The 10,891-nt window shown below is 39.1% G+C and overlaps 1 protein-coding gene and 1 gene segment (V, D, J or C); one reads left to right on the top strand and one right to left on the bottom strand.

The window, feature by feature from the left end:
* Positions 1-1,176: 1,176 nt before the first annotated feature.
* LOC147137196 (receptor expression-enhancing protein 6) lies at positions 1,177-7,916 on the bottom strand. 4 transcript variants are annotated; one of them, XM_086050287.1, is made up of 6 exons: positions 7,805-7,915; positions 7,584-7,706; positions 4,553-4,646; positions 3,157-3,295; positions 2,597-2,787; positions 1,177-1,561 (listed from the first exon to the last, which is right to left on the bottom strand). In XM_086050287.1, the coding sequence occupies exons 2-6, from the start codon at positions 7,696-7,698 to the stop codon at positions 1,555-1,557; spliced, it is 546 nt and encodes a 181-aa protein (XP_085906413.1). In that variant the 5' UTR covers positions 7,699-7,706; positions 7,805-7,915; the 3' UTR covers positions 1,177-1,554. The 4 variants fall into 4 exon arrangements, with proteins under 4 accessions (XP_085906413.1, XP_085906412.1, XP_085906410.1 ...); XM_086050286.1 differs by having other exon boundaries at positions 2,619-2,787; XM_086050284.1 differs by lacking the exon at positions 1,177-1,561 and adding an exon at positions 1,587-2,360 and having other exon boundaries at positions 2,619-2,787; positions 7,805-7,916.
* A 1,894-nt stretch (positions 7,917-9,810) lies between these two features.
* Positions 9,811-10,321, top strand: LOC147137195 (Ig kappa chain V region 3374-like). The segment is given in 2 exon segments: positions 9,811-9,859; positions 10,011-10,321. Coding segments are annotated over 2 exon segments (360 nt in total).
* The last annotated feature ends 570 nt before the right edge of the window (positions 10,322-10,891 follow it).

Genomic DNA, 10,891 nt, shown 5'->3' with positions numbered 1-10,891 from the left:
GTTAAAACTGTTTCTATGAGCTGTACAAATGGACAAAACCATTTAAAAACAGTCGGAAAAATAGAATAAAAATAAAAAGGTAAACAATTTTTTAAAGGACATCTCAAAGCTACAACCCATTTTTTCACAAGGCTTATTTTTTTTTCTATTAAAAGAAATACATTCAAATAAAATTGAAGTCTGTTTATTTTTAAATATTTCCCAAAACTCGGCAAATAGGTGAATCCGCCGAACCGCGAATATGCGAGGGTCCACTCGCCAGGGGCTTTTGGTTATAAAATCAAATTTGAAAAAATGGTGTTACAGTAACCAGTAATGAATAATGTTCTCTCACTTATAACAGGTCAGCATGAGGTCATAATGACTGTTTTAACAACTAAGACAAAAATGGCTACACACACACACACACACACACACACACACGGTGGTGTTGGACCATTTCCTGCGCATTCTCTGCAGTGCGCCTGGCACAAAAGGATGTCCCATTGAAGGCCTCTCGAGCGTGAACGCAGCCAAACAAATTAGCATCCGGGCAGTTAGGCCGACTGAAGGCGCCGTAAATGTGCTCTCAAGGCTTGGGGGCGGGGGGTTGACTGAACATCTTAAATGGATGAAGACGGGGATGCGTTGGCCTGCCAATCTGTGTTGCGGGGGGAAAAAAAGGGGGAAACAAAGCATAAAGAAACAAAAAAAAAAAAAAAAGAGAAATTGAGTTCTAAAGGGGGGGAAAAGCTATAAAACGCCCAATAATGTCAAAAATACTGTATATCACCAAAAAAAAAAAATCAGCATAAAAAAAATTGAGAAAAAAACATTTTAAAGTCTGTAAAAATAGCCTACTCAAAGAAACTGAAAAATCACAATTTTACAAAGTCTGGGGGGGGGAAAAACACTAAATAGAACAAACATCCAAATTACTTTAGTAAATACTATTTAAACACATTTAAAAAAAATTCAGTAAGAGAAGCGTTCAAAAAGTTAGAAAGAAAAAAACACTGGGGGGAAAAATACTTCAATTTTAGAAATACTTGTACAGTTAAAAAATAACAGGGTAGGGAAAAAAATTAAAAAGCCAGAAAAATTGCATTTTTTTTTTCTATAGGCTCTAAAAAGAGCTGTCATCACAAAGAAACTGTCAATGAAAAAAAAAAAGAAATATGAATAAAAGCATTGAAACAGTGGACACATTTCCAGTTTATTGTATCTTCATAATCAGATGGCTTAAGGGAAAGACATAAAATGACAGCAAAACAAAAAAAAGGTGCGAGCTGTGCTTTTAAGAGGAAGGCAAATGTGTCATCATTTGTACCGCAGGGTTTCGTTTCCAGACTGAAACGGCTCAGTAATGCAGAACATCTTCCGGGAATGCTTAAACCTGGTGATTGTGTCCCACATTGTCACACTTTGGGCTGATCGTACCCACGGTAGGAAAGTGTTGAAGGTTTTTGCTTTTTCTTTGGACAAACGAAAACATACATACACAAATACACACATTCTCACACAAACTAGTGTTCCCATGCTCCTCAATGGTCCTTGTTATGGTTGAGAGCCCGATTAACAGCTGAAGACAAGAGAGAAAGAAACATCTTATTTTTTTCCAAAAGACTCATTTAAGAATAAATACGCTGGTACCTCAAACCAGCCAATGAGAGAAGAAGTAGGTTCAGTCAGTTCAGTTGCAAGCAGCCAGATACAGTTTCGCTTCTAATCGTGAAATTTGGTCATCGGGTCTATCATGAGTAAAGGCACAAAAAAAAAAGTCTCTGGGGCACATGCCTGAAAAGACGGCCATTTTGACTCGAAGCAGCCATTTTAAGCTCGGTGGCACACAACTGATTGTAAAAACAAAACAAAAAACTCATACCCTGTAGACGGTTTCACTGAGCAACGAGATTTGGTCACGTCTATTCTAAATAGACCCACAAAAATAAGTCAAAAGGACCCCTTGCCTGAATAGACACAGGAAGTCTGTCATTTTGATTTGACAAGCATTTGAGACTCAACTGCCGCTGAAGCTAGTTTCACTGAGCAACAGGAAAGTTGGTAGTCATGTTTACCTTGAGTGGACCCACAAAAAAAAAAATTTTTGGCATGAAGTCACCATTTTGGTGTTATTTTGGCCATTTCATGAGCTCCTCCTCCTTCTTTCAGTGCGATTGCTTCCAAACGTGCAACACATATTAAGACAGCTGGCAACGTAAACTAATGAATATTAGCGTGTTAGTCATTGCGTGTGAGTGTTGTCTGATGACTCGCCAAGTAACAGGAAAGTACAAGTCTGCATCGCTTTGGGGTTGCCGCAATGCAAACACTGCATAACGGCCGATCCGGAGTTCTGGGTGGCAAAAACTCTGATGGCACTGCCAATAAAAAAAAAACAAACTAATGTCATTTAACCAAAGCAAGGTTAAATGCTTTTTGTCATAGTTTCAGTACAAGTTAGCAGTCAATCTCTTTTCTGCCACCCAAAAGTACCCCAGCGGCGATTTACAAGCATTGCGAAGCGTGAATATGGCGTACGAGCATGTGAGGCGACGCTTGTCGAGGCTAACGCATGCGCCGGCATGCCGTATATATAAAATGTGGTGGTACTTGCATGTACACTGTGGGTATCTCACCCTCCTGCGTGACGCTCTCCGACACGCTCTTGGCCTTGGCGCTCAGGTCGCTCACCACGCCGTCCATGGCGGCCTGGTGTTTGAGGAAGAAGGGCCGGATGACGCGCTTGTACAGGATGTCGGAGCCGTTCCATGTGACGGGAGCCATGCACCAGATGAGGAAGACGCACTGCGGGGAGAAACGATCACTGCTTCATTTCGTTCACTGGGATCTCTTTTTTTTTATTTTTTTTTTTTATATATATTTATTTTATATTATTGTAGCGTGAGCCTAGCAAGACCAAAACATTCATGCATAGATGATTGCTCAGCCCAAATAAATGCAAGGTTAAAAGACAAAGAAACACCAAGTCATTTTATATTAGTCTTATTATACAGTGGTTAGTTTTTTTTTTTTTTTTTGGATGACAGATAGGAAGGCTGAAAAGCACTTAAGAAAAGATCTGAGGATGAGCGGTTTTCTGAAGGTTGGAGACGATACCGCCATTGCATGCATTGTCCACAAGAGGCTGCTGTGCACACACGCAGGTAGACGTACCTTGCCGGCGTAGTAAAAGGGGAACCAGAAGAGGAAGATGTCGGAGAAGGCCTCCGCGATGCTGAAGAGTCCGTACACCACCCAGTAGGTCAGCCACTGCGTGTCGTCTTCCTTCACCGTGCTCTCGATGGCTTTGATTCTTCAAAAGAAGACAACTTCAAGTCATGCCATATAGAACCACTCATCTATCATTCTGATATTAGCTGAAGGCCTGTTCTCATAATGTTTTCCCACATAATGCCACAAGGTATTGACTTGGGCATACTCAAGTAAAAAAAAAAACCAACATTTTTTTTAGCATTTGGCCTACATTATACCAAACGTTTGAAAGTTAAGTAAGTGAACATTAATTATTTGAATAAACAATATTTTTGTAATTTTCAAACCGGCCAAATGCTAACAAACTTTTTACTTGTGCATGTACAAGTCAATTCCCTGTGGCATTACGGGGAAAAAAAAAAATGCTACGTTTTTCGCATTTAGCCTACAAGTACGTTCGAACGTACTCGCAAGTACATTCAAATGTGTTGAAATATGTTCAAACGTGTTTGACATTTATCAACTCAAGTATCTGTTGTTAGGAGTAACGCCTATACAGTACATGTGTTATATTATGCATATTTATTAGCGTCTCCACAAATAACAGTAATGCAAAAAAATTATGTAAGACAATACACATTATATACCATATTTTCAGAAATAGAAGCTAGGGGTGCTTTTATTGAACTATTTGGAGAGTACCATTTATAGGGGTAAGATCTGTATTTGTGCACATTCATCTTAATGGCATCATTTATAAAGTGAAAGTACACATTTTTCAATCAGTCCACAAATGAAGGACAATTAATTGGGAGCACGACATCTAAAAAAAAGGCAAGAAAAACAAAACAAAACAAAAAAAAATGCACAAAAATACACAAATGTTACGAAGGAAAAAAAAAAACAAAACCCCAAAATAATTAGAAAAAAATGCAGAAATTAGGAAATTATTATTATTATTTTTTTTAAATAAATAATAATACTAAAGAATACTGAATTATTAGAACAAAATACTGCAATATTGTAAAATATACAAGTAACAAAAACTAGAAAATTAACTTATTACCAAAAAATATTAGTATGCCAGGTGGAGACCAAAAATAATATAGTCTAAAGACACTAATGGTCAATTTGACCCACCTTCTTGTATTTGCTTTTGTACAAAACAACCCAATTTTTTGCGGGGTTGTTTTGTACAAAACGAGCCATTTATGGGGTCATTTTCTGCAAAAACAACCCAGAAAGTTAAGTTCAATCAACCCAAGCAGTGGATCGGTCCATTTCTGACCAAAACAGACAAATGGGGGTATACCATTCGGCCGGGTGACCACGGCGTGTGCGTGAAGCCGATACATACGAGAAATAGGCCGGATAGACGAAGCCGATGAGGTTGCATAGCAACGACGCTCCGTACCCGAAGAGGAGATAGACGCCGACCAAACCCAGGGCACCTGCACGGGGCAAAGCAGAGCACAAGTTTCGCACAGGAAGTGAGCGGGTGGCGAATTTTAATCAGCAACTTGAGTGACACGCCGGCATGTCGCCAGCAGGATGTCAGCAGCAGGATGCGGAGGAGCGCAAACAGTGAGACTGAAACTTTGTCAGTGAAACATGAGTCATCACATAACTGGCAAAATGTCAATATTTGACTTGCAGATACTGTATTAGACGAAACGGGGATGCCGAGGGGGATGAATTACGATGCGGTGGAGCAGAACGATGGCGCGTGATGCGTCGGGGCATTTCATTTTGGTTGCGAATAATAGCCGGCTGCCTCCACCAGAAGCCTGAACTGGAAGAACCGCTTCAAGACCTCAAAAGAGACCAACCCTGAAAGCACAGGTGATGTTCCGTAAAGAAAAGATTTGAAAATGCGAAGCTGAAGCGATGAGAAATGGGATCTCTGATGGGGGGGGAAAAAAAAAAAAAAAAAAAAAACTAAACAAATATTTACCCCCAAAAATACAAAAGTAATTGATGGAAAAGTATAAAAACAGATGAAAGACACCCTTATAAAATATTATATAAGAAATAATCAAAATATTTGAAGAAAATGCTAAATATTAGGATCCAAGGCTCCAGATTGCCCCTACATGGTGGCAAATTTCTCCTTTTTTTTTTTTTTTTTTTTTTTTTTTAAATGACTGTTCTTGAATATTTTTTGGCTGCTGATACACTTCTGCTCCACACTTTTGTCAGTAAGATAGTGAACATGAGTGGGAGGGATGAATATTTACTTTGCAAGTCGATTTATAGTATGCGCCCCTAAAATTACAGGTTAGTGGCCTCTCCTTGTTTAAAAACAAAAAAAAAAAAAAAAAAGTTACTGTGGAGCCCTGTAGAAATGCTTAAAAAAAAGGATTAAAATATATTACTTTTTATTAAATACAAAATAGTTGATAAAAAATTTTAAAAAATTAAAAAAACATTAGATAAGTTAAGAAAATATTAGCAAAATAAACTGAAAAAAGAAAAAAACCCTATTTGAAACTGATATAAAATCTCAAATAAAATATAGCAAAAAGGTAGGAAAAATATGAAATCAAACAAAAAAGAAAAACATCTGAAAATACAAAAATATTAACCATAAAAAACTAAATCAGAAGAAATACTAAAATATTAGATGATAAAAACACAATTAGACAAAAAAAAAAAGAATTTGAAAAAATAAATAAATAAATAAAAAAAAGAAAATCAGAAAAACTAAGACAAAATACAAACGAGTTCAAAAATTCGCCGCAAAAATATACAAATGAGAAAATCTGTAACCGTACCGCATGCAGGTTAACATAACCTGTGAAAAATGTCATCCCTGGTGGTTTCATTTGCATACAATTGACATGTACTTTGCACAGGCGTCAACACAGGCGCAGGTGTTCCACTGTAAGCTTCAACTGAAACTAAGAGTAAGTTTATGCCAAAAGCAGCAACTCTTTTTCCAAAGTTTGCCAACTTGGTCAAACCGATACCCGCTCACAACCTCGTGCCACGACAGCAGTTGGTGAAGTCACTTTGGAAAGAAATTCCTATGCGTGATAAATGAATAACTTTGTTCACATTCCGGTCAGATCGTTTGGTCGTGACGCGATCGGACTTGTGGGTTCCATTTCCGTTTTTGACACTAAGGCGGAAATGGCAACGTTATGTATGTACACGAGTGCCATCCTGGGGGCAAAGTTTTGTGGACCTGTGCAACCGCAGAATTGACAGCCACCTCCAGTGAAATCCCATCCGAGCTTTGCAACTCTGTGTGTGATAAAAATACTCGCGGAACCAGCTGGTAGTGGTGGTGGGGTGCCATTCAACAGCAATGAAGAATGTGTAGATAGGGTAAGAACATAAAGAATTAATATATAGTGCGTATGGATATATCATTGCAGCCAGAAAATAAGCTAATCAACAACTAATTGATTATCAAAGGAATCAACAACTATTTTGGTGATCAAGGAATCGTTTCGAGACCTTGTTTAATATAAAGTGGACCAAAACAGTGACCTTCAGCTTCTCAACAGGAAATATTCTCATTTCTGTAGTCCTCCATGGAAGCAAACTGATTATGTTCATGTTTAATCCAAACATGACATTGGCAAACATTTGCTTTAAATATGAAAAGCGGTGATCAATATTTTCCGACATGTTTACGACCAAACCAGTAACATAAGCAGAATCAAGTTGTTTGTGCATTTCAGCACTCTTTTCAAACCAATGTCCTGTTTTATGTAAAGGGTTGGAAATTTTGTATTGTTAAACGCAAATCATCATTTATTCAAAACCTACAACCCTACTCACAATATTAAATATACCTTTTTACTTCTGTCGTTTTTGATGAACACTTGAGCCTACTATGCGACTATTATAATGTCATGATAGTGGTACTTGAGGAGTAAAGATCTTTTTAGATGGCAATATATTGGCAATTTTAATCACTTTTGAGGATGTATCAATTAGTCATGGAAATTCACTATTTGCTATTCACCCATAAATAACGAGGGGCCACTGTATTGTACCTAATAGACTTTTTTTTGCTTTGTACTTTACTGTACATGCCACTCTGTATTTCGGGGGGTCAATCAGTACTTCTCTTCCTACTAGTTTTTTTTTCTACACATACATTTGTACCTCTACTTAAGTAGAGTGTGAACACGGTACTTTTCGCACCTGCATTTCTGAATAACGGAAGTTCTGAATAACGGAAGAGGAAGCTTGCAGTAAAAGTCCAGAATGTGCAAATGTGAGACCAGTGACGTCACCGCGGCTAGCCCAGGGAAAACTTGCTAGCTTGATGTCGATGAGGTCTTTTAAATTTAAGTCATCGTCAGTCGTTTTTGTTTTCTTTTTCATTTTTATTTTTAAAAAGCGGCGTGGTTGCAGCGAGTGCGTGAACGTACCCAAGACGATATATTCTCTCTTCATTCCCGTTTTTTGCTCCAGCGTCGCCAGCTGGTCGGTGACAAAGTTCTTCTCATGGAGCAAAGTCACAAATCGCTCCTTGAACCGACTCATTGTCGAGTCTGGAAAGCGACGAAAAACACAGAGATGTGAAAAATGACACAAAAGACGGGAATTGTGCCGTGGGGGCTTGGTGTTGAAAGCCGGTTGTTTTACTGACCTTTATGGGAAAAGTTGCCCCTGAAAGACAGCTTTAGGACGGCAGCTGTGGTGGAGTCGGGAGAGAACCGAGAGGGGCTGGCCAATGAAGGAGCTTGTGACACAGGGGGAGGAGTTGAGTGACTCCCGATGGCCAATCAGAGACGAGAGTAACGTTCACGGCGACAGGTGAAGAAAAAAAAACGGTTCTTGGTGCCCAAATAAAATCACATATATATATATTGTTGTCCTGCTAACTACGAATGTATAGCACCTAAAAAACTTTCCAAAATTATTGCTGCTCAACAATTAAATAAAGTTACATTTGAATCCTGATTTCAATTGTGTTAGTACTCTGTGATTAAGGTAACCTGATTGAAAATCAACGCTAGAATTAGATTTTGCTTGAAGAGGAAGTGAACACAAACATTTTTTTTTTCAAGAATATGTTCTATGCAAATCCTCTAGATGAAACAGGGAATTCTGATAAACGTTGCGTTTGTGGAATAAGTGTTAATCCACTCGTTTTTAGCCATCTCCGGGGGCGGCCATTTTGTCTTCTGTCGACTGAAAATGACATCACAACTGCCGTGATTGGTCGTTGTGAGCAGTTGTGATGTCATTTTTCAGTCGACAGAAGACAAAATGGCCGCCCCCAGAGATGGCTAAAACAAGGCCACAAAGTCAGAATTAATCAGAATGCCGTGTTTCAACTAGTGGGCCTGCTGGGAACATATTCTTGAAAAAAATGTCTGGGTTGACTTCCGCTCAAAGAGTACTCGCTCGCTGTGTTAGCTGCTGTGCTAACTGGTCAAGAACAAACTTTGCTAAATAACAAGTTGATAATATGAGTAACAGGATTGTGTTGGTTCAAGTGAAAAAAATATTTAAAAAAATAGAATGTATGGTCAGATCAATAAATTTGATGTCACTTCTACCGAGTCACGTCTTTTTTGTCTTGTCCTGGCTGGCTTTTGTTTTCATGAAAAGGGTTGCATGTGTGTTTGGTACAAAAAAACTTCCTAGGATGATTTCTGCTATTTGACTGAATCACGCAGCTCATGTCCTTTTCTCTTCCTCTATGACCAACCTAGAAGTTTTTAGTAAGAGTTGGTGGAGTGTATGGTCAGAGACATAACTTAGAGCATAAATTGCTACTAATATTTAAAATATGTCTGTGCTAAAACGAAACATTTAACAATTACAAAGACGTATCAACAAAATAATATAAACTGATTTCAAACTTATATATTAGTAATCATGAGGAATTTGTAATATTCAACCCACAACACTATTTAAATGGGAAGTCAACCCCCAAATTTTCTTTCCAGTAATATGTTCTATGTGCCTTCAATAATGTAAACACAGCATTCTGATTAATAACTCGTTTGTGGAATTTGACTGAAGCAGAAAAATCCACTCGTTATTAGCCATCTTGGGGGCAGCCGTTTTGTCACGTCTGTCGACTGAAAATGACGCCACAACCGCTCAGGGCTCAGGTAACGACCAATCACAGCTCACCTGTTTTCTGAAGCTAAGCCGTGATTGGCCGTTACCTGAATCCCTGAACATTTGTGATGTCGTTTTCAGTCGACCGAAGTGACAAAATGACCGCCCCCTGAGATGGCTCCAAAGGGGGAGATTTTGCTGCTTAACTCATATTCCACAAACGCAATATTGATCAGAATGCCGTGTTTCAACTAACGCGAACGAACATATTCTTGAAAAAAAAAATCTTTGGGTTGACTTCCTTTTAAGGAAGCACACTTACTGCCTTCAAATGAGTGACGTTTTGCTGTGGCAAGATATGATGATGCTAGGTAGAGTCGCGCAGCTACCGATGCCCTCAGACTGATGTAGAAGAGTCCAAAGTGTCTTCAAAAAAGGAAGTGGCGACCTTTCACTTTCACACGGACAGGTGCGCTCGCAGCTTTATTTGCATGAGCTTCTGCGCCTGACCGCTCCGCCGCTTCTTCAAAAGTCCGCATCCCTCTTTTCACACAAACGCCACTCGCAGCCCGAGTCAAGATGTGGTCGCCCGTACGCGCGCTCGTCCTTTGGGTTCTGCTGATTTCAGGTGAGACTCTTTGAAACTTGGTGTCGGCGCAGTATAGATGATAATGATGAGGATAAAAAGTCTCTCACTTTTCATCTCAGTATAAACGTTTTGGCTTTGAATTTGGTGTCGCTTCACTTTGGAGGTTGAGTTGTCTATCATTTTATTTCAGGATCTTCTGCCCAGGATTTTCTGAGGCAGACGGACAGAATCAAGTCCGTCTCTCTCGGAGGGACAGTGACCATCGGCGCCACGGGGAGTTCAAATATTGGAGCTTATCTCAGTTGGTACCAAGTGAAACCTGGACAGGCACCCAAACTGCTCATCTACAGAGTATCCAATCTCAACTCTGGCACGCCATCTCGATTCAGAGGCACACGATCCGGCTCCGACTACACTCTGACCATCAGTGATGTCCAGGCAGAAGACGTGGCTGACTACTACGGTCTCGGCTGGCACAGCGGCGGAAGGTACACACGGTGATTCCGAGGCGTACAAAAACCTCCCTGGACTTTGAGAGAAGTGAAAGTGGCCCGCAGAAGCTCGCAAGCAGAAGACACTCGAAATGATGCGCATGACTGGTCATCAAGCAGAACCGGCAGCAAGCTACTGAATCACTGAAGCAGACTGAAAGGAAAGCACTATTTATACTGATTTAGTTTTCGTTTTTTTTTTTTTTTTTCTGAGCGAGTGATGATTATTCTTTAGCTTTTTTTCTCAAGGGCAGAATCTTACTCTTTTCCTGGTTAAATGAAAGCTAAAGACACATTTAAAAAAAATATATCCCTAAAAATTTGATTCCCCCCAATTTACATTTAATTTAGAGTGGCAACTACATTTTGAATGTCAAAATAAATGTAATGCCATTGTTTATCATTTAATAATTCTTTTATGAAAGCACCAATCTTACACGTCATTATTTTCCTTTAATAATTACGGGACATTATTTATACACAATTGGAACTCTAGTTTTTGCGAGCAACCTCTCTTTTTTTTAATTTATTTTTTAAATGTACAGTAAATATTTGTGTCCGGTTCTTACTATTTGTATTT

This window comes from Filicampus tigris, chromosome 13 (assembly GCF_054856515.1).
Source record: "Filicampus tigris isolate MCC_2025a chromosome 13, RoL_Ftig_1.0, whole genome shotgun sequence".
In the NCBI taxonomy this organism is placed as follows: domain Eukaryota; kingdom Metazoa; phylum Chordata; class Actinopteri; order Syngnathiformes; family Syngnathidae; genus Filicampus; species Filicampus tigris.
This window is presented reverse-complemented; position numbering and strand designations above follow the sequence as displayed.

Bases quoted from the DNA above. Each gene is read 5' to 3' on its own strand.
- LOC147137196 (XM_086050284.1), bottom strand. From the start codon at position 7,698: ATGAGTCGGTTCAAGGAGCGATTTGTGACTTTGCTCCATGAGAAGAAC. The intron at 3,296-4,552 runs GTATGTATCGGC...CTTCTTTTGAAG, and splicing joins GTCTATCCGGCCTATTTCTC to AATCAAAGCCATCGAGAGCA. The intron at 2,361-2,618 runs GTGAGATACCCA...TTTTATTGGCAG, and splicing joins GGAGAGCGTCACGCAGGAGG to TGCCATCAGAGTTTTTGCCA.